Source organism: Musca domestica, unplaced genomic scaffold (assembly GCF_030504385.1).
Source record: "Musca domestica strain aabys unplaced genomic scaffold, Musca_domestica.polishedcontigs.V.1.1 19, whole genome shotgun sequence".
Lineage (NCBI taxonomy): Eukaryota > Metazoa > Arthropoda > Insecta > Diptera > Muscidae > Musca > Musca domestica.
In genome coordinates this window covers 12,061,820-12,085,441 of record NW_026712245.1, presented here as the reverse complement: position 1 = coordinate 12,085,441, position 23,622 = coordinate 12,061,820, and the positions used below count along the sequence as shown (strand labels likewise).

The window sequence follows — 23,622 nt, the reverse complement described above, 5'->3', positions numbered from 1 at the left end:
TGAAGTCCGCGGCGATAATCTCACTGTCATTACCCCATATACAGATACAAACATACATACATTCTACATATATCTGTATTTTCTATCTATCCATCCACCCAACCCGAAATGCACTGATTCGTAACATCTTAAGATAGCTACGCTTTCTTGATGTTGTGCCACATCATGTCACTTTTGAACAACAACACTCCTTTCCATGGAGTGCGATTGTCGTAGGTTAGTTGTGCTGTGTTGCATGCTTACGACACTAATTTTTTGGTAAATGATTTTTTTCCTTTGGGTGAAGAAACTTTGATTGCAATTTACGTTGAAGGGAAAAGACAATCACGTTATGCTAGGCTGGCGTTACACCCCAAAACGAAGGTTTGTTGTATTCAGGGTCAGTGATACCGTTGTATTACTTCAATAATAAGGGCTAATAAAGCAAAAATTGGAAAACTACTCATATGTATGTACGTATATGCGTTCAATTCTTTAAAATGTACGATACATACTTGCTCTGTTCCAGTACCTGCAATAATCTACTTGTTTGGCAATTTTCTTCAATATCATAAAGGGAAAATCGGTTATCGTAGTAAAAACTTTTACATTCTTGCAGTTCTGGAACAGACCAATTATTGGTCCCTTGCTTACGCTACACAGACTTAATTAAAAAAAAAAAAACATTTAAAAAAAAGCTGTAAGTTCGGCCGGCCCGAACCAACATTCCAACATTTGGAACGAATTTGGCAATTTTCAAAAAAACAATAAAATCCGTTAAACATTCTGTTAAAATATGTTAAACTACCGAATGTAGCTGTTATATTAGGGTATATACGACGAAATTGACCTGCATAGGTAACTTTTGTCATAAGCCATTGCAATATTCAAATTCGAAACTTAAAAAAAAAATCGGTGAGTAATGTAACTAAAATAATCAAAAATCGAATATAGGGAGGTACCGTTATATGGGGTCTTTACGAAGACGTGGACCTGCACAGACAATCTCCTATCATAGGTTGTAGCATCCATTACGAACCTCAAATACCAAATTTGAAACATTTCCGGTGAATAATGTCGCTTAAATCACCAAAATACCGAGGTACCGTTATATGGGGCTATACCAAAACGTGGACCTACATGGCCCATTCTCAATACCAAAAGTCGTGCAGACATAATATACATTTGAGTAAAATTTTATCAATCTACTTCATTTCGTTCGGAAACTATAGTGATTTCAACAGACGGAAGGACATCGCTAAATCGACACAGATTTTTATGTTGATCAAGAATATATAGCATTTTCAGATTAAATGAAACCTTTTGCAATTCAAATGAATCTTTTTGCAGCGGGAATGAAACCTTTTGCAGTGGAATTGAAACCTTTTGCAGTGGAAATGAAACCTTTTGCAGCGGGAATGAAACCTTTTGCAACCGAAATGAAACCCTTTGCAACCGAAATGAAACCATTTGCAACCGAAATGAAACTTTTTGTAAATCAAATTAAACTTTTAAATTTATATATGGAAAAATAACAAAACATTTATATTTTTAGTAGTTTTTAAATTAAATCAATTAATTATAACTAATATATTGACAAAGAGGATTTTTTATTGATTATTAATAACTATGTTTTTATAAATTTTTTTCTTAAGCTTCCATAAAACACAAGTGTAGATGCAGAAAGATTGAAAAAAGATTTTCAAGGTATTTTTTTCAAAGGACCCGAATTAGGTACCTTTTTATAATCTCCTCCATGGAAAGGAGAATATATTAAATTTGTCATTCGGTTTGTAACACCTCTAAATATTCGTCGTAGACCCCATAAAGTATATACAATTATGATCATAGTTGATTTAATGATTTCCACTTATCTGTCTATTGAAATCACGACTGCTTTATCTCCATAATCAATAAAGCTGCGAAGCGGGAATCCCTTATTAGGTAAGATTAATAGTATACTATAACTATAAAAAATTGTGGTAAAGCTTAATTTCACATTTCAGTCCTGGCCATTCCTATAAAGGCCAAACTTTGCTTAAATTTCTCTTTTTAGCGTTAAGCATTTGGAATTTAATAATATGGAAGCATTTTATATCAAATCAGTAAAGAACCATTTTTTATTACAATAATTGAAAATTTAAGAAATAATATAAATAAATGTAGATATTTATAATCAATAAAAAATCCTCTTTGTCAATATATTAGTTATAATTAATTGATTTAATTTAAAAACTACTAAAAATATAAATGTTTTGTTATTTTTCCTTCTATAAATTTAAAAGTTTCATTTGATTTGCAAAAAGTTTCATTTCGGTTGCAATTGGTTTCATTTCGGTTGCAAAAGGTTTCATTTCGGTTGCAAAAGGTTTCATTCCCACTGCAAAAGGTTTCATTTCCACTGCAAAAGGTTTCAATTCCACTGCAAAAGGTTTCATTCCCGCTGCAAAAAGATTCATTTGAATTGCAAAAGGTTTCATTTAATCTGAAAATGCTATATACACATTGTGGGGTCTAAAATGTATATTTCGAGGTGCTACAAACGGATTGACAAGCTTAATAGACCCTATACTATGGTGGAGAGTATAAGAAACATGGACATTGTTTGGGATAATACTTACACAGTTTTTTACATTTTATCGGATTTAGTGATCCCAGATGATTTTAATTGCCAATTCCATAGCATATAGGACAAATTTTTGTAATGTAGGTTTACCCAGCAATATGCTCTAGTATAAACAAAATTTAATTTTTCCATACCTAAAATCTCTGTCCATACTATACCAACAGCTGGATTGGTTTAACAACAATACCACCCTTACTTATTAGCGCATATGAACAATTTATTTTTTGTTGCTTTTAAATTAACGTTATTATATTACAATCGAAGCAACTTCAACGATTCCCAATAAAACATTATTGTCCCATTCTTTGAAGACTTTATGCAAAATAAAACTCCAAAAAACGTACTAATAGACTTCAATGTATCCATCTATTTTGTATTAATTAATTTTTCTTAATTCTATTATTTCTCTATTTACACCTTCCGTTGATAACCATAGCGATTTGAATGTAAATCGTTTGTCCTTTTCAATTAACTGCTCAAATTGACGCAGTCCTCCTCCTACTCCAAAATAGTACGTCTTAGCTGCCACATAAATCTTTCCGTCCGCTTTTAGTTTAGTATGTAGGCAATTTAGCAACTTTTGTTGATTCTCTGGATTATAAATAGTTTCGGAGGTAACAATAACATCATACAATTGATCACATATTGGAGAACTGCACCATTTTTCCCAATCACCTGAGAAATAACGAGTTTTCTCTACTAATTTATCAAAATTATATATGTCTTCCTCATTTTCATCAGATTCTTCCCTTGTATTTAAAAGCACATTTGGTATTGTAATCTTTTCAAGTACATCCTTGTTCTGAAAGAAAAAATTTGTTAAGGACTTGATAAACCGTTAAAATTTTCGCTTGTTCATACATAGTCATGAAAAGTAACATTAGATCCATTGTTGAAGGCATATATGCCGAGAAGTCCAGAACCACAGCCTAAATCCAATACATATTTATCATTCCATTCCAGGGTGGGGATATTTTCGGCAAAGTACATTAGCAGATCTTCGGTGCATTCCCATATTTTGGCTCCGCCTTCATATACCGCCGGTATGAGATCCGAATGATTCTCTTCAGCCTTTTTTAAATCTGTAACATCGTCAGCATTATTCTTGATATCTTCCAAGAGAAAGCCTGAAACCATATAACATAGCGAAACGCCCTTATAGTCTTTGCTCAAAGCGTTTAACTTGCAAACATCGATGTTTTCCAAAATTTCCTTCGACGGTTTTATTTCTTCGGATTCGTACCACTCCTTAAAGCTTTCCTTGTCGGCATACGCTGCTGGACTGCAATAAGAGTATGTGTGTTAAATCGTATATAAATATTCTATTATGTTTTTTACCTTTTTGAGTCATTGAATCCTTCTTTAATAGAAAACGGAGTATCATCAGCTTCAACTTGAAAGTCAAACTTGAACATTATGTCGGAACAACTCTAGTTTAGTAAAAACTCTTAGATTTTTTCGAAATTTTTTCCAGAGGTAGGTATTTTTACGCTGATCCCGGGAAACTATTTTTTTCTTGGGGGACGGACCCGGGACCCCAGATTTTTGACCCGAAAGTCCGGGATCAAGACCCCGCCTGGACCCGGATCCACTTACCCGATATAGACAATATGGGTATCGATTGAAAGCTTATGGAAATACCTATCCAACAAGTGGTCACATGAAGGGGTAAATTGTCATGGTTCGGAAGTTATAGTCAAATTATCGATTTTTTGGACCCGAATTTTTTATGAAACCCCCAAAAAGTCAAAAAAGGGCCCATTATGGGGGTCAACAAAATTGCTTCCAAATTATAGCTGACATTCTTACCTTTCCAAAATGCTACAATTTGTGCTAATACCTTTTTCGGTTCCAGAGATATGGGTCTTTCCATCCGCATAACCCGATTCTAACCAGTTCATTAAAATGATGTTTTTAATAAAAAAAGTGTTTATTTCGCGTAGCAGTCGTCGGAATAACAAAAGTTTTCTAAATTTGGCACTTTTTGTAAATAGCCGGCCTTCGGCCGGGGCTTGAGATTTTCTCCTCTTGGTATGTCCTACACCGGATAACGCGAACCAAAGTTTCCTAATTTGGATACCTTTTTTTAGGTAGCCGGCCTTCGGCCGGGGCTTGAGATTTTCTCCTCTGGGTATGTCCTAAACCGGCTAACGCGAACCAAAGTTTTCTAAGTTTGACACTTTTTGTATATAGCCGGCCTTCGGCCGGGGCTTGAGATTTTCTCCTCTGGGTATGTCCCACACGGGCTAACGCGAACCAAAGTTTTCTAAATTTGACACTTTTTGTAAATAGCCGGCCTTCGGCCGGGGCTTGAGATTTTCTCCTCTGGGTATGTCCCACACCGGCTAACGCGAACCAAAGTTTTCTAAATTGGATACCTTTTGTAAGTAGCCGGCCTTCGGCCGGGGCTTGAGATTTTCTCCTTTGGGTATGTCCTACACCGGCTAACGCGAACCAAAGATTTTTGAATTTCATTCTTACGCAAAATATACCTTTTTTATTGTTATGCGGATGGAAAGACCCATATCTCTGGACTCAGTAAAGGTATTAGCACAAATTGAACCTTTTTGGAAAGGTAGAAGTGTCAGCTATAATTTGGCATCAATTTTGTTGTCCCCCATAATGGACCTTTTTTTGACTTTTTGGGGGTTTTATAAAAAATCCGGGTCCAAAAAATCGATAATTTGACTATAACTTCCGAACCGTAACATCTTACCCCATCATGTGACCACTTGTTGGATAGGTATTTTCATAAGCTTTCCAAAGATACCCATATTGTCTATATCGGGTAAGTGGATCCGGGTCTAGTCGGGGTCTTGATCCCGGACTTTCGGGTCAAAAATCTGGGGTCCCGGGTCCGTCCCCCAAGAAAAAAATAGTTTCCCTGGATCATGGTTAAAATACCTACCACTGAAAAAATTTTCGAAAAAATTGAAGAGTTTTTACTAAACTAGAGTTAAGCCAGGGGGAATTATTGAAAGCAATGTGTGCCGAATGTTCCAAAGAGCTGCAAGAACAGACAAAAGTCAAGATCAAGATCATTTCAAGATCTTCCAGGGCAGAATCATTTATTGGGCATTGAAAGATTTTCATAACTCAGACAGTTATTCTATGCAGAACGTTAAATAGTAGCTTGGACAGATAAAGGCGTTTGATTGCAGGCAGACCGTGGTACATAACAGCCAAGGTTTCCTGCGGTCCAATAGGACTATGGTACATTGGGTAGCTCTGGTAGATTCGAATCTTCCTTTTGTATTCTTACTCTCTCCAGTATATTTGTAGAAACATGCACCATTCTCAACAACCACTAACTCCTTTAATCTTGAATCAATTCATAATTTGAGAAATACTACTTACGTCTACTGCCTTGACAATTTCTGGTAAGCGTACTCTAAGGAACCTTCAGTTCAATTTTCCTCGGATAAGCTCCAGAAAGACAGCGAATGCCGACACGTGCGAAAGGTTCCAGCTGATTGTGTTTTCCTCTTGTCTCATTCGTAAACAACAGAGTTAATCGGAGGTCTTCTTTTCTGTTTATATTTTATCAAATTTATGTCTTGCCTTAATGGACGTGTGAAAGAGAAAGGAATACACTTATTAAAAACGCACAGTTTTTCTCTTTCTTAAGCATCGACTCTTTGTTATTCTCATCTTTCGCATATTTTACTACTAATTCATACAACCGTGATTTACTTTTAGATGGCGTTTTTACAGGAAGAATAACCACGACATAGAGATATTCGGGAACATTGCATTTATAACTAGGAAAATTTGTTTAATTTTCATCAAATATGTCAGATCCCTATGGAGAGGTAAGTCGCTTAAATACCGTATATTGCTCTTCATGTCCTTCACATATCTGCTATTTTAAGCGTGCCAATTTACCGCCTATTGGAAATGGAGCACCACCACCGCCGCTTATGCCTTTGCCGCCTGGCATGAGGCCGCCTGCACCGACATTTTTACCAAATATCCAACAGATTCCGCCTCCTCAACCTTGGCACAATACAGGTCCTCCTGCAGAACAAAACAGCAGTCAAGTTCCGCCACCAACTCAGCAGCAGCAACAACAACAGCCCCCTCCGGTTACCAATCAAAATGAGGTGGTGAATGGAAATTCTGATTCCGGAGACGGGTCTTCGAATGGCGAGAGTTCAAATCAGGATGGCAAAGACGGTGCAAAATGTCCTGAAGTTGTACTGCCCAAGGCATTGGAGGATGTGCTAGCCTTAAAGGATCAGAGAGCAGCAGAGTTCGATGTGAATACTGAGGATTTTTCCAATGTTGATAATACTGGTCAACCTGCTGGACATTCTGGGGGCGTTATAAGCAATGATTATGCAGATGCTGGAGAAGATTCTGATGATGAAGGAGAGAATCTAGTAAATGGCAGTGCCCCGTCTAAAGCAGGCAAGTTAAGTAAAGTAGAAAAGAACAAAAAGAAAAAGCGGCGGAAGAAGCTGAACAAACAGATTAAAAGACAACAGGAGCAGGCACGCGTTGAAGAAAAATCTAGGGAGGCGGAAACAGTTGGAGATGATACTGAAGATAATCAAGAAAAACAAAAAGAGGACAGCTCCGAGAAGGAAGTAAAATCTAAGGAATCCAAGTCTAAACACGGTGACAGAAAGAAGGAGACTGAATCTAGTAGCAACGGCAAAGGCGACATCGAAGCCACCGCCGAAGATGTTACCATTGAGTAAGACCATTCAATCAATCTAATATTTAATAATGTAACACATTACCCTTCTTCCTAGGTATGTCCCTGAAAGAATTACTATCGCTGACTTAGCACCCATGTATCGCCAGTTTTATAGAGTATTTGAAATTTTCAAATTGGAAAACAAACCCAAGGTTTCAGAAAAGGAGAAAGCAGCAGCAGAGAATGCAGAAGCAAACTCCAATCAAAAGAAAGCTCTAAGTCGTGTTCCGGAAGAGGAAGAAGAGGAGGCCGATGAAGATAAGATCGAAGACAAAGAAAAGCTGTCAAAGAGAAAATTGAAAAAACTCACGCGCCTCAGTGTAGCTGAACTTAAGCAGCTGGTCTCCCGACCCGATGTGGTCGAAATGCATGACGTCACTGCCAGAGATCCCAAATTGTTGGTGCAGCTCAAGGCTTACCGCAACACGGTGCAAGTACCACGACATTGGTGTTTCAAGCGAAAATACCTTCAGGGAAAACGGGGTATTGAAAAACCACCATTCGATTTGCCGGCATTCATTAAAAAAACGGGCATTATGGAAATGCGCGAATCGCTTCAAGAGAAGGAAGATGCAAAATCATTAAAGAGCAAGATGCGCGAACGAGTGCGTCCAAAAATGGGTAAAATTGACATTGACTATCAGAAGCTGCACGATGCCTTCTTCAAGTGGCAAACTAAACCCAAAATGACCATTCATGGCGATCTTTACTACGAGGGCAAAGAATTCGAAACACGCCTCAAAGAAAAGAAACCAGGAGACTTATCTGAAGAATTGCGTATAGCTCTGGGAATGCCTGTTGGGCCGAATGCCCACAAAATTCCACCACCATGGCTAATTGCTCAGCAGCGTTATGGCCCTCCTCCTTCGTATCCCAATCTTAAGATACCTGGTTTGAATGCTCCCATTCCTGAAGGCTGTTCATTCGGCTACCATGCGGGTGGGTGGGGTAAACCACCTGTTGACGAAAATGGCAAGCCATTATATGGTGATGTCTTCGGAACAAATATTGTGGATTTGGATGTGAGTATAACCAAGGTATTTCCAAAAATTCGTTTACAGAAATAATTCAATTATTCTAGAATGGCATTGATGAGGGTGACATTGAACGCAATCAATGGGGAGAATTGGAATCAGAATCGGAAGAATCTTCAGACGAAGAAGAAGAGGACGGTGAAGATATGACAAATCAACCCGACGAAAGTGGTTTGGTAACTCCGGCTGAGGGTCTGATTACGCCATCAGGACTTACCAGTGTGCCGACAGGAATGGAAACGCCCGAAAATATTGAATTGCGTAAAAAGAAAATTGAGCAGGAAATGGAAGAGTAAGTATTTATATTTCTGCGGATTAAAAGCACATTTACTTAAAAATATATTCGTTTTTATGCAGCAATGAGACACCAGTTTTGTATCATGTTTTGCCTGAAAAACGTACTGACCGCATTGGCGCATCGATGATGGGTTCGACACATGTGTACGATGTCGGTGGGGTAAAACAGGCCGCAGCGAGAGCTACTGTTGCATCGGGTAGAGAAGGAACCGTTGAATTGGCCTTGGATCCCTCGGAGTTGGATATGGATAATGACGCAATGGCCCAACGCTACGAACAGCAAATGCGTGAACAACAAAATCATTTACAGAAAGAAGATTTGTCAGATATGTTGGCTGAACATGTTGCTCAGCAGAAATTCAAACGCAAACGTCAACAAGCCGACCCAGCCAAGACAACCAAGAAGTATAAAGAATTCAAGTTTTAAATCCATACGAAGGTACATTAGTTATTCGGTTCAATTAGTCTTAAATATTAATAAAGAGAATGTGGAAATATATTCTATCCATTCCCAAACAATGGATATACAAAAATGAAACGGATAATGCATCCCAATAACCTTATAAGCGATGCAACTGTGGAACACAGTCATTGTTTCCAAATAAAGATCAATGTCCCCAACAACTAAAAAAATAGAACACCAATAACTAATTAATGTACTTAGTTTTTTGATTATATTTAGATTTATTTAAAGGTTTATGAATACTTAGTTCATAACGCTGTGACTCAATACCGATGTCATATGCTTAAAAAAGTTTAATTCTTGATTTTATAAAAAATAATCTAAAATAATCATGTCCAAACTTACCGCATTTAATATTCGGTAAAAAGAACCATAAATTACGTGATTACAGTACGAAACTAGAAATGTTTGGAAAGCAAACTAATATTCAATGTTCGAAAATGATATTGATGTGAAACATACATCTGATGCGGCATTGTTCTGTATCCTCATTATAGCGTACCTATTTAAATATTTACTAGACGATCAATCCTAATCATTCTTCCATTTGTTCGTTCAATTGGGCTAACAGAGCGGCACGTTTCGACTCCAACTCTGTTTCACTAAGCGCCTGTTCGTCATTTCGCGAACTATGAGACCGGTTGCTGGCAGCGGGACTAAGAGGTGTAACCGACCGTTGTTTGTCGTGGTGATGTTTGCGTTCCTTGTCTTTTTTATTCTTTTTTTCTTTCTTCTTTTTCTTGGGCTGCGATGCCAAGAGTTCTTCAATGGCCAATGTGGTCGGAGAACCGTTTATGGAGTTAGCGCGTTCTGATTCACATGATGACTGTAATGAAAATTAATTGAAAAACAAATAATAACCAAAGTTAACATTTTTTGCACTTACGTCTCTGGAAGATTTCTTGTTCTTCTTCTTTTTCTTCTTCTTGGAAACCCTGTCTATGCTATCAAGGCTCACACTCGAACTAACTGATATCTATAAAGACAAGAATATAATAAAAATGTAGCTAATGCCTATATTCATGTGCTTACCGATCTGGATCGTGATTTTCTTTTGCGTGGTCTCTCAATCTCGGCAGGATCGTTTTCAATATCCTTTAACAGAAAACAAATATTAATTATATTTTCTGGAAATAATTTTATTTTTACTTACAGATCTAGAACTGGATCTTAAACGTTTTTTGTGTTTCTTATTCTTTTTAGATTTCTTCGACCGCGAATGATGGTGTGTGCATGCATCTTCACTTTCTCTAACAAAGTCGTCCCAAATCTTTCGTACTCCCAGCTCTTTTTCATAAATAGCATAGGCTTCTAAATGCTCCACAAGCTTTTGCGCAGAATCGAATGGTTCATGTGGCGATACGTTTGCTTCCAACCATGCAGCCTTGATTTCATTCTCCAATTTTCGCAGACGCTTGGTTTCTTCTTTCAAACGTTCTTTTTCCAATGCCTCGGCCTTTTCAAGCAATGAGTTGTATGTTAGTTTAACATTGCCCGCGTCTAAAGTAGCCGACCTTTTATCTTCACACACAACAGTAGCAAAGTCCTCGAATGTAGTATGGGCCTTAACAACGAACTGTTTCTCTTTAAGTATTTCCTTGATGATTTTCTTTTCATCGTGATACCTTGCTTTCAAGTCTTCTACATAAAATTTAAATAGATCTAATGGCGTTGAGCCTGGTTGACCTAACATTGCAGAAAATCGAATGTCAGCGGAAATTATTGGGTAAAGTTCCACCCATAACGACATTGAAGTAAGCTTCCCTTCCTCGTGTAGGGAATCTAGGAGTGTTAGGAAGTTGTCTCTGTTCTTGCGTTGCTGCCTCTTTTGTCTCTTCTTTTCCCTTTCTTTGTCCTCATCCTCTTCACGTTCAAGTGTGCGTATGTGTTCCTCAAAAACTATGAGAGCATCCTCTTTGTCCATACCTAGTAGATTTACGTCATTCTTAAAAGCAGAGTTCTCCAGAAGCATTACTTGGGCTTCGGCCCATGTGGTTGAATATGTTATAGAGGCCATAGATTCCAGAAGCTCTCCCAGCACTTTCATGTTTCTCTTTTTCATCATCCGAGCCTCCTCCTTTTCACGTTTTGCCAAATTAAAAATGCAATCCTCATAAATATCCCTTCGATCTGGCTCTGGTACTGATGTCCAAATTCTATTGCTGGCGAACAACTCTTCACACTTATAGTATCTTAATGTTGAGTTCATTTTATCACTGGTCATGAGAAACTTTTCCAAATCCTCTTTGGCCTTCTTAGCTTTAAGTCTTGCCTCCTCTTTCTCATCTTTTAGTTTTTGAGTTTTGTAGGCATTGAATGTCTGTTTCTTTTCATTTAGATTTTTAAAAGAGTTATAGCGGGGATCCTTTGAAAGAATTTTGACACATTGATCCCAGTTGGCGTTGGAGGGAACATTCTTCTCTTTTAAGAGCTCCTTAAATGCTTCAATGGCTTCTTTCTTGTCTTTAAACACAATTTTATTATCATCTGATGATTCTTTCTTATCTGGAAGTAGAAATAAAGTCATACGTTAGGAAAAGTCATCTTCATTAAACACCAAATTCTAAAAACTTACTTTCTTTATCCTCTTTGTTGGAGGTTGGAATTTCAATGGCAGCCAAAGTTGCCGCCATAGCTTGGTCCAAAGCAGAAGAGGAATTCTCATTACTACCTGGGGTTAAGGGCGAATGAATATCGGGTGTATGAATCTTTGCTACGGTTGGTAGGGTGGCAGGCAATATACTAGCTAGTGCTGCGGGTGGGACAATTCCAGCCAAGCTGGAAGAAGTCATAGCAGCAACCGCTTTTGCTGCTGCAGCAGCTCTGAAATAAATATGTACATAACAAATTCGTTCACGCCAAATAAATAAACGAAAAATCTTACTCTTCAGCTTTTACTTTTGCCTGCATATCTAAAAATTCTGGCGGCGGATCCCATCTAGATTCTTTGGTGGTTACATTGTGATAGTAGACTTTCCCTGCATCCGAGCGATACTCCTTCCATGGACACTGATGCTTCAAGCGTTCTGCCGGTGTCATTAAAACCTCTGGCTTCTCCCAGGAACTTTGCTTGGTAATGTTGTTGTAGTAATAGGGTCTGCCATCGGGAGCCTTGTGTTCTGTCCATTCAGTATTTGGCGGGGCTGAACCAAATGCAGCAGCTAATTCAGCTGGTGGAGGAGCTCCAAATCCAGGTGGAGGTATATTGAACTGAGGAACTACAGGTGGAAATGCCATACCGCCCAAAGCAGGAGGAGCACCAGCTGCTGGTGGTAAATTCATTTTAATACGTTTCTCCCAAGCTACCGATGTTGACAGTTCTCAGTTGTCTTCTTTTCTCTCTCACTTTTCACCGTCTGATATAGCTTTTTTCAGCATAACCTCAAACTGTCAATTGCAGCGTCGTCTTTCCCGACACTTTTAACTATAGGCTTTCAGCGAACTTTGTGTTTTCCAATGTTTTCTTTAACTTGATATAGTTTTTTGAACAACAATATAATTATTTACAAACTGTACATTTTTTTATTGGACAAAAAACAATCGGAAACCATTTACGATACGCCGGAATCAGACAACGAAGCAGAACAATTTCCTCGACGGCGGCGGTGTGTCATGTGTCAAATAAATGACGCCGTCACGCTGTGTTTTCAGTGTCTCATTAACAAGCTAATGCAAGGCATACACGTTATGCAAGTACAACTGCTGGTACAATGAACTGGCAAACCAATTTTGAAATTGAAAGTTTTAAATGAAATAATATTCAACTTTGTAAAAATTGTTTAAAAAAGGAATATTATAGCTTCCGTTTGACATCGTATGGAAATAGATATACAAATATACTTAGTTTAGAAAGAAACCTTAAAAATTTCTTGACATATGTATCAATGTTCGCAAGTATTGATGAATCTACCTGTATTCTTTTACCGTAAAACTTGGGAGAGGTTGTATTCAAATCAGTATTGTTTGTGGGCTTGTTGTACGAAGATGTGTCTAGGATGTACAAAATTTTAAAAATTCTGATTTTCTGCTCGTTGTACCAGTCGATAGCAACGTTCGCAAAAACCACACGGATAATCCTTTGTACGCACATTAAAATTATAGAAATAAAATCACACGCAATTGCCAATTATAAAGGACACATTTAGTTCCGATGTCATCATAATTTAAAATGAATGAAGTTGTTCCAACTGTTGCATTATACAAGCATACAATAATACAATACCCTCAGCACACAGAGCCAACCTTTGTCGAAGAATAAAAGTAGGTGCATCAAAGCTAAAATTTTTCAAACTTTTTGTAAAAAATAAGTAGATTATTATATGTTTTTTTAAACCAAGCCAATCGAAGGGTTATTATGATATGCATGTTTCAAAATTTTTTAAAAATTTCAATAATTTTTCTTTGAAAAATTTTAATTACAAAATTGGTTCGACGGTTCATTGTCCAAGCAGCTGGATCGATGCAACTACCTTTATTCTTCTACCATGGAGACAACACACCGAACGCTGAATGTATAGAAAGTGAAGAAGGAATAGAAACAACGAGTGTCAAATGTATGTGTTCAGTGAATGAACGAAGGGACTAGTATCAAAGAAGCACCCGTTTACACAGTGCTAACAGTTTATCTTTTCCAAAATTTTCCTTTGCAAAAAATTGTAGATTCTTGCATGTTCTAAACAGAGCAAATATGAATATTTTTTTTCAAAACTATACATTTGACAACATATTACTGTCAATATGTTAATTTATAAATTCATTGGATGTTTGACAAATCAGAGATGGGTCCTTTTTTCAATGAAATATAAATTTAACAAGTTAAATTACAGAAAAATACAGAGCTGAATATTATTCTTTCATATGAAGATACCTTGACTTAATTGTACCATGGTATTACTTTTTATTCAGTTTTATGACAGTTTCTCAGAAATCAAAGACTTCTAAATTCATACCACGTCTATGACCAACATTAAAACAAACCACGACGGTGTATATTACATAATCAACATAATGTATCGTGAGTATTACCGCTGAGTAAAGGGTGCAAAAATACCGGGATCTTCACTACCGACGTCATTTTCAAAACTGCAGGATTCACATTCAATTTTGTGGCTTTCGTCGTAATTCTTACAACGGCTCTTTCATTTGATTTTCAAACACTTTCGATTTATTAAACTTTGAATTGTATAACGGCTCGATGGTGCCACAATTCAAGTTCTACATGAGTTCCGGGACTATCCCAACAACAAAAACTTTAGGTCCCTCTTTAAATAACAAAATTCCATTGGTTAGGAGTCAAAAAAGTATAAATTTTGATGCCAACTAAGTTTTTACGTTTTTCAAGTTATTCTTGATTACATTTATATTCATTATTATTTTTTATGACATCAAAAAAGAGAAAAAATATCAGCTGATACTTTCGCAATACCTTTTTATTGTACCATGAAAAAGACCTCTACCATCAGCACAAATTTAAAAAATTTGCCGTCAGCTGATTTTAAACTCAATCCAAGTCGTTATTTGTCCCGTAAAAGCAGGCAAACAGTTATTTAAATTAAAAACTTTTTTCGCTTTTATTTTCGCGTTATAAAAATAGAAATAAATGGCCTTTGTGATTTTTAATCGTTATCATTTTAATTTTTATTATTTCTGTTTCACTTTTCATTTCAACAATTTGTAAAAAAATTAATTTTTGGCCTTCTCTTACAAGGATAGGTCTTGAAATATTTATAAGGTAATTCAATACACAATGATAGGATTTGCTCCAATTTTTTAATCAGTTCGCATTAGACCTTTTCTACAATTCTATTCTATTATTAAATTTAATCACATGCACTGAATTTGTTGATAACGAAGGCAGGCACCGATATTATCTTCTGGACTGCCTTTACCTCTACCATCGCCGAAATGTATCCCCACATAGAAGGGTGTTACTGTCGATTCAATGCGACATGGCCACATTCCATTTGAGCAGAACTGCATGCCACAGTGCACGGGTTCACAACCGGGCAATGGTCCAAGACCAGTTCCAATGAAATCTTCCACAATACATGGCATTGTTATGCGATCACGACAACTGCTATAAAATTGCCGTTTTTGTCTTTCTGTTAAAAACGTGGCCTGTCTTGCACTGCGAAATCTCATTTCAAAAGCCGTTCGTAAAAATCCCAATAAGTCGAAACCCCCACTTGTTGGGCGCGGTCGCTTAGAGACATTCGATGGTGTCGGTCGAAATCTGGTATCACCATCCTGGCCATCGCCGGAACCTTGAACATCATCACTGAGAGCTGCGGTTGTAGAAGTGGTCGATGGGGTGGTTGTGGGTCTGGTAGTAGTAGTTGACAACGACGTGGCCTCTGAACTTTCTTCGGGATCATCTGCACTTGGCGACGACATAGTTGATGCTGTCGTATCTGATGTTGCAGAGGAAGTTGCCATCGTAGCTGCAGTGGTAGCCATTGTTGATGATGAAGGTACTTCTGAGCTTTCATCCGGGTCATCGTTAGAAGGGGATGTTGTTGTTGAGGTTGCAGTTGATGTTGTAGTAGGGACTGATGTCGTTGTGGCTGTTGGCGTTGTCGTGGCAACAGTTGAAGAAGACATAACAGCTTCGCTAGATGTAGCAGTCGACATTGTGGCAACAGAAGTCGTACTGCTTGGAGAGGCGGTTGCCGATGTTGTGGCTGTGGTCATCATGTTCATTATATCCATAACATCGTCCGATAACACCTGCATTTGCATTTGATCCATTAAAGGCATACTCCCCATCGATGGCATATTCATAATACTAGATGGCATTGTTGCTGCTGGGGTAGCTCCAGCCCCTCCTCCACCACCATTTTGTGTTGGACTAGAAAACCTCATTGGCGTTCTAGGTCCGATACGAAATGATTGATCGTCGCATGGTTGGTACACGATGGAACACATATCAACCTCTTGTCTCATGCAAATGCGATAGTTTTGATTGGCTAGATGGCGACCATTATCAGCGAAATTGAAAGTCTGGAAAATTGAAAATTACATATAAAATCGTTTAGGAAAGTATTTTTTAATTTTAAGTAAAAAAGTTGAAAAATAGAACCGGTAGCGGTTTTATTTTGTTTACTTAAGTCAAATGTAATTTTTAGCATTTTCGAAGAAATTTAAACCCGTAAATTAAATTGCTTGTAATTTCGGTCAACTTTAACTTCGTTTTTATATCAAAATTTTGGGTTTCAAAGTTATCGATTTTTGTCGGTAACCTAAAAAAATGAGTTATAGAATCCCACTACCGGTGTTTTTTAAACTACCCTTCAATGAAAGATTTCAATGAGCATAGTTCACTTAATTACCTGGAAAACTCCCTCGGCTCCAGTAAAATACTGCAAACATCCAGCTGGGGCTCGTTGACTAAATGGAATTTGGGCTATGCGGATTTCCCACAGACGAGTTGGCAGAAATCTGGGGGCAAAGTGCAAATTAACTTCAATCTCCATGCTAGTATCTCCGGTTAAATTACGCCCCGGATATAAATCTTCATAGCGCAATGGTCTTAAGGAACCGTACAGGGTTTGTCGCGGAACCATTCGCCCACCAACGTCGTAGTAAACTATGAAAATTATACAGTCCATTATAAAATAATTTCTTTATCTTCATTATACACACCATGCTGTCCACTATTTTGACCGCACAAGGAAAATGTACCGCCCGGACCACCCGTTATATTAAAAACATCGCCATCACATACTCCAGTTCGGCGATTGGGCTGGCCCAGTATGAAATGATAGAAGTCAAAACGCAACTGACTGATGTCATCGTTCATTAGTTTTATTTTTAATTTGCAGTTGGTAATGTTGTTGGGCATGAAGCTGGGAAAACTTGGCGACACAAGGTAGGTAATGTTGTTGCTGATCGTTTCATTGCAATTGGCAATATCTAAAAGAAAGCAGTAAGTTCAATAAATGTCCTATTAAATTTCCCTAACCTCGGCTACTTACAAATACAACAAACTCCGAAACCATGGGCGCATTCACCTTTTGCCTGTCCACCTTTGTTGCGACACTCATAGGCATTGAAACAGGTGCCAGTGCGGCGACCGTCGTTCGATAAGCACTCTCCATCCACGGGTACGGGAAATAAATGAATCACTAAAAATTGAATAAATTACGTTATCGAACTTCTAACTTAACTATATTACGATGGTCATAAATTCAACTATAAGTTTGTTTTCAGTTTTGTTTTTTTTTTAGAAACAATAAGGCAATAAACTTATTGTTTCTAAAACAATACGCACGTACTTTACAACGGATGTAGAAGGTAGTTAGAATTTACTCAGTATTAATTGTACCATAATTCTGTGTTTTGTTGCAGAACTTGCAAGATTTTAAAAATTGATGTGCGACAACCGATTTTCCTTCATGATATCATAAAAAAACTGAGCTATGTTTTTAACATAGTAATCTAGTGTATTTTATTACACCATGCGACTACATGCAATTTTTTCTAAAGCTAAAAAAAGACACGTCTATGGGCGTTTTGAAAGTTTGCATCTTAAAGTAACCTAAAAAAGGGGATACATACTTGCAGACTTTTAAAAAAATTCGGATTAATATTTCACGCAATTCGTGCATTTTTGGCATAGAGGATTTCGAGAAACATTTTGTTCGAAGATCTTAATAATCAAAAGAGACATAAAAAGTGTTTTTTTTTGCTCCTTAAAAAAAAATTAAACGGGATCGCGAAATTGAAAATATTATACAAACTTATTTGTCATAAAATTCTACCATGGTAGAAACAAGAAGGTACTCTCGGACTTTTTACGAGTTGACGCCTGAAAGTAACATACAATTTCGATTTAGGTAGAAGGTGTCAAAAGAAGAAATTTAAATTTGAGACGTATCCAATCCGAGTAAAAACTCTTCCTCGATACTACATCAAATAAAACTTACTTTACATCAAATTTCATTCCATAAAAAATAGCATACATTTTTGTTAATAAAAACCTTGTATTTTTTCCAAATTCGCTGAAAACTCTTTGATAATTTCACTGCACAGTAACCAGTTTGGGTTGAGGACTTGATAGTAGGTAGAAGGTTCTTAGGGCAAATGTTTTTTAACCATTATATAGTTTTCACCATATACAATAGGATCCCTATAGTTTAAGGTATATCTATTTAGAATAGAGTTTATGCAGATCTTTGGATTAAATTTAGAATTGTTGGTACAACAATCAGTCATACCGCCGCATTTTTTGGTATAGTCCCCTTATACGGATAAATCCGATTCCAAGCATTTTCTAAGTTTTGGTCATATTTTTCCTTTAAATTTACAAAATTATGGAATTTTGAATTCTTTTTATGTTGAAACACTATTTACATAATAACATTTTTTTTTAACAAAATGATCGTGAATTATGAAATTTTGTGATACAGTTTTCAGTTTACTTCCTCTTAAGGCAAGAAAAAGCCAAGTTCTGAATTTGTCTATTTAGCATCTTATTAAATTGACACTTTTTGATTCTCAAACTAAAGTTAGCGACCAAATTTTCAGCAATTAAAGAAATTTGTCGGTATGTTAGTCGTTAAGACCTACCGACAGCTACAATGTTTTTAAATTTTAGTTCCTTTTTAAATGAACAATTTGCATTTGGAAGTGATAATCGTCTGTAACGGCAAAAACCGATAGCTTTAAAACGCACAATATTCGTATAAATCTTGAATTAAAAGTTAGCAACGCTATTCCCGTCCGAAGGGGCTTAGCGACTACTTTATTTCAGTTCAGAAATTTTGTTAATTACGAAATTATAACCAATTAAAATACTGCTGTTATCGATAATTGTCGTTAATTGCGTAGTCAACTCATTAGGAATAGTAGTGCTGTTATTGCATACTTTTAGGTTATGCAACGAAAAAAATCCATTATACCATGAACTCCAGAGTATTATACAAATTATAATGTATAAAAATCGTATCTATTTAAGTCTATAAGAATCCACAAAAAATACAACATTTTCTCATTAAACACTCTCTCTCTCACCTCTTTTATGTCGTTGAAAACTAACATCTTTCAAGCTGTCGATGATGGAGGACGTCGATGAGAAATTCATAAACGAATACAGATTCCAATTAAAATCCCTTGGAGTTTGCGTTGAGTCATTGGTTAGCGCATGCATATAGTTAGCCTGTTGTGTTGGATCGGCATCGTCATAAATTCTGTAATCATCAGCACCTTGATGTTTGATGTTGGTTGCCCCTAAATCCTGTAGATCATCGTTCCAAATGTCATGATGCTTCAGAGGTGGCCAAGCGGCACGATTGACTTTGTTATCACTACTAGCGGCATGGGGCGGCGCCGCACCAACTACTGCCGACAACCAGGCTATTATCATTATTGTTGTTGTTCTGGTTGTTATGCATTTTAGTAAAAGGTATTTTCTTGTAAAATATTTGTAATGAGCACTGAGGTGGTTGTGTTGTTGTTGTGGTAGAGGCTGGCGATGATTAGCTATTTTGAAAAACACTTTCTTCTTCGTCTTCTTTTCGGCTATGGTATTAAAAAACGTATCTGTCGTTGTGTGTGTTATTGTTTTCAAAGCGAGTTCCATCGGTTTTGAATTTGAATTTAGTAATTTACTACGATTTCTTGGTTCGTATTGTTCTTCTTCTTTTCTTGAGTTGTTATCTATGACTCTCGTTTTCGTTTCACAAAATCGACAACAGTTATTCTTCTAATCGCTAATGATTTTTTAAACGTTCTTTTGTAAAAATTATTAACAACAAAGAAACAAAAAACAAATAATCGTTTTCACTCAATGCGTGCTTGTGCTTTCCTTTTCACCGTCAATTTGAAAATAATCCATTGCTGTGCAATATTCTGCCTGCACACTTCCGTGGACCACAGAGCCAAGAGATGCTGGTCAGCCAAACAAATGCTGGCTAAATGCCCATTATCAGCCTTGAAATAGACACAACGAGAGAGAGCTGAAATGCGTTAGACTTTTCCAGTATTGACATTACAAGTATTCACTCGATTTTGGCCAAACACACATACAGTCATACATTTATTTTCTTAGTGTAACATATACTGGGTTTATTTCTATTATTTGTAAATATGGAAATTGAAGAAATGATTGTTTTGTGGTTGTTGTTGTAGTTGTTGTGGAGAAAACAAGTTGGTCACTTTTAGTCGGTATAGAATAAATTGTGTATGTGTCTTAAGTCTTTTGTTATTATCAATGAAAGTTTGCCTCTCAAATCTTTCTCTAGCATAGGAAGTTTGTCAACTAAACGTTTCTTTATTGAAATTGTTTGGTCGTGATGCTTGAAGTATGTAGATAAACAATTGTAGCCTCACAGAGGCAAGTATTTATTTTCTTCTAAGCCAAAAGAAATTATAGAATTATTGTTTTTATTATTCTTAGCAAAATTCTTAATTTTAAGGAAATATACACTTTCAGAATTGTTTTAGAGCCAGGTTAAGGCCAATGTTTTTTATACACTCCACCATACATAGTATGGAGGGTATATTAACTTCGTCATTCCGTTTGTAACTCATCGAAATAATAATTTTAGACCTAACAAAGTATATATACTCTTGATTCTGAGACGATTTAGTCCTGTCCGCCCGTCCGTCTGTTTTAATCACGCTGCAGTCAAAACAAATAAAGATAAGAAGCTAAAATTTTGCACAGATCGGTCTTTTGTTTGCAGGCAGGTCCAGTTCGAAGATAGGCTGTATAGGTCCACGATATCGTATGGCTCCCATATAACGGTACGCCCGATTTTCGGTATTTTGATGATTTTAGACACATTTTTCAATGAAATTCTATGAAATTCTACACAGCCTGAAGGACATGTATATATGTAGGTCTACGATATCGTATAGCCCCATATAACGGTACCCCCGGTATTCGGTATTTTGATGATTTTAGCCACATTTTGGATGGAATTGTCTGAAATTCCACACAAGGAGTTCCTTGTGAGTACTTTAACCCCGATATCGTATAGTCCCCATATAACAGTTCCCCCGATATTCGGTATTTTGTTATATAGGTCCACAATATCATACATCCCCCATATATCGGCACCTTCCAATATTCGGTATTTTTAAGATAATAGAATTTTAGATGGATTTAATTTTTTGGAAAATTTCCTAATTGGTTCCAAATGGTGGAAGGTATTCAAAGTTCGTCCCGGCCGAAATTACTGCTTTTTTACTTTTTTTTTTTAATTGAGAAAATTGAAAAATACTCTGAACGAAAATATTTAAAAAATTCGATGCTTATTACAGTGACTTAATTAAAATTATTAAAACATTTTTACTTAGATCGCTTTTTATCTTTGACTGACATACGACTATGGCTCTAAGGAAGTTACATGTCAATTATATTTTTTTTTTTATTTAATTTCCATTGTGTTTCACTATAAGATGCCAATTATATTTAAAACCGTTATGTTAATTCCTTTCACATAATTCTGAAAGGGAGAAAACCTTATTATTTGTTTATAAATAATGAAGACAATTTTACTTTCATAAAAATGAAAACAATAATGGAAATTATCTCACAATTTGAATGCATTTTCCCATCCCATGCCGTTGTACATTCCTGTTTATGTGCAGTGCAGTATGCTCCCAACTTCCGTAGAAACAAACATTAGCTAATTATGACACACCCGTTCATAGCCCACAACTTGCTTGTTGAACTTCAAAGATGATCTCTCAGACGGAAAAGTATCTCAGCTTGGTCTTCTCGTTTCGTCTTCATTAATTATGTGTATACGAACATTAAGCGCGATCCACGTAATTATTTTTTCGAGCAGGAGTTTTGTTTGTCGTTTTTTCTCTCCATTGTTAGCGAGTAACTAGCAAGAGACATTATCTCTGACAGTTTTGCGTTTCATTCACAACAAAAATAACAGAGATTTGTGAGAATCTTCAAAGAAGGAAAAAAAACTTCACTTTCATTGATTGTTTCGTGCAATTTTCTTTTGGTTGCTTTGGAAAACATTTTTAAATTCCGAATTAAACAACAATGATGCTGCAACGGATATTCCCACACCACAAATACATGCATGTGTACATATGTATGCGCTAGCGTTAAACATTGTTGCAAAGTCTACCGATTCTGCATTTGTATGTTGTTCATAGTTTCTGGAGCACATTATGGTCAACGCTGATGCATTTTTTGTAAATTGTTTGGAAAATTCCAGTTTTTCGTTTCTTTTTTCATTTAAGCTGTAATGATATGATTGTCGTGGGGTCGCAAAACAGCATCTTTCCTTCTCGGTTTGTTTTATAAATATATTGGTGTTCTTCTTCGTTGCAGTATTTTTTTTAATTTTCTTGTGGCTCACGTTTATTCTCTTAAGAGGATGGAAGCGGTTTGGAATGGGAATGGGAGAGGGCGCGATATGAAAATTAAGTCCTAATTTATCAAAATAGTGTGAAAATTCTAATTACATTTTTCAAATTTGAACTGTATTTAAAAATAAAAATGGTAATGGTGCAACTAATTTTTAAAAGAAAAAACAATTTTTTAACAACGAAAAGTTCATTTTTTTAGGTCAACTCATCAATTTGTGATGGACAAATCTATTTAAATTTAATTTATTTAAATAAATGTAATTGCTATTTTCGAAATACTAAGTTTGTATATTAATTAGCTCTTTGACAAAACGGCCTTAACATACTGCACTAAAGAAGGTTGTACATAGGATTTGTTAGTACATGAGTTATCATGTGGTCTGTTCCGGGACCTGCAAGAATCTAGTAGTTTTGCGAATTTGCAGTTCTGGAACAGGTTTCTAAATTTTTATTTTTTTCAAAGTGTGTGACTTTGTATTTAATCCAAACAAAGAGACATATAGACGGTCAGGTGTATAACTACTCCAAGTTAACCCTGAAAATAGCTATTTTCGAGAGACTAAGATTTTCATTTATGCCATGACCACATCTGTGAGATCGCTCCTCGTCGCTATGAAGTTGTTGCAGGTATAAGTTTTGTCATTGCCATGTGATGATGTTGTTGTAAGTCTCAGATGTAGTTGTTGGAAGAAAAAATCAGGTTAAACAGCAACCGCTACAAGACGAATCGGCTAGCAATGGCGGCAGAAAAAACTGCCACTTATTGCAGTAACAAGAACATCAAAAGAAGAAAGTTTTTTACTTTGCTTTGGAAAGAAGTTGTTGTTGTTGCAGCTGTTGCTGGTACTGGTAGAATAATGTACAATGAAATCACTTAAAAATATCTGACGCTGAATATACAGAGCATTTAATAAGAAGACATTGTATGAATCTCACATTTGCTCCCCTGTTGCGGTCAGGATGACACAGAAAAGTAGAAAATTTCCAGTTTATTTTTTATTGAATCTTTAAATGATGTTTTTTATAAATATCCGAGGTTTGCATGTTACAAAAACTCTATAGTTTGGATCAAGGAGATGAAGAGGCATTTTTGTCTAGCAAACAAAGCTCAGTTAATGACCTATCGTAACGATCCTACATTTAAAGTACTCCAGGCACAATAGTCCAACGGATTGGTATTCGG

General features: G+C 36.4%; 4 protein-coding genes across 5 annotated transcripts; 1 reads left to right on the top strand and 3 right to left on the bottom strand.

Annotated features, from left to right (window-relative positions):
* Positions 1-2,946: 2,946 nt before the first annotated feature.
* Positions 2,947-4,035, bottom strand: LOC131800533 (histidine protein methyltransferase 1 homolog). Its single transcript, XM_059121325.1, has 3 exons — positions 3,944-4,035; positions 3,467-3,887; positions 2,947-3,407 (listed from the first exon to the last, which is right to left on the bottom strand). Exons 1-3 carry the CDS (start codon positions 4,018-4,020, stop codon positions 2,982-2,984), a joined length of 924 nt encoding a protein of 307 aa, XP_058977308.1. The 5' UTR covers positions 4,021-4,035; the 3' UTR covers positions 2,947-2,981.
* A 2,237-nt stretch (positions 4,036-6,272) lies between these two features.
* Positions 6,273-9,285, top strand: LOC131802009 (splicing factor 3B subunit 2-like). The gene is made up of 5 exons (XM_059121324.1): positions 6,273-6,417; positions 6,478-7,304; positions 7,363-8,329; positions 8,389-8,633; positions 8,699-9,285. Exons 1-5 carry the CDS (start codon positions 6,397-6,399, stop codon positions 9,063-9,065), a joined length of 2,427 nt encoding a protein of 808 aa, XP_058977307.1. The 5' UTR covers positions 6,273-6,396; the 3' UTR covers positions 9,066-9,285.
* Positions 9,286-9,289: 4 nt separating this feature from the next.
* On the bottom strand, positions 9,290-12,700 carry LOC131802007 (pre-mRNA-processing factor 40 homolog A-like). Of its 2 annotated transcripts, XR_009342003.1 has the most exons (7): positions 11,986-12,700; positions 11,677-11,924; positions 10,255-11,606; positions 10,134-10,196; positions 9,988-10,077; positions 9,564-9,927; positions 9,290-9,499 (listed from the first exon to the last, which is right to left on the bottom strand). XR_009342003.1 is itself a non-coding variant. In XM_059121323.1 (6 exons), the coding sequence occupies exons 1-6, from the start codon at positions 12,381-12,383 to the stop codon at positions 9,637-9,639; spliced, it is 2,442 nt and encodes an 813-aa protein (XP_058977306.1). In that variant the 5' UTR covers positions 12,384-12,700; the 3' UTR covers positions 9,290-9,636. The 2 variants fall into 2 exon arrangements, 1 of the variants encoding a protein (XP_058977306.1); XM_059121323.1 differs by having other exon boundaries at positions 9,290-9,927.
* Positions 12,701-14,851: 2,151 nt separating this feature from the next.
* Positions 14,852-19,464, bottom strand: LOC131802042 (uncharacterized). The gene is made up of 5 exons (XM_059121388.1): positions 19,113-19,464; positions 17,075-17,224; positions 16,743-17,012; positions 16,430-16,686; positions 14,852-16,100 (listed from the first exon to the last, which is right to left on the bottom strand). The coding sequence occupies exons 1-5, from the start codon at positions 19,462-19,464 to the stop codon at positions 14,925-14,927; spliced, it is 2,205 nt and encodes a 734-aa protein (XP_058977371.1). The 3' UTR covers positions 14,852-14,924.
* Between the last annotated feature and the right edge of the window lie 4,158 nt (positions 19,465-23,622).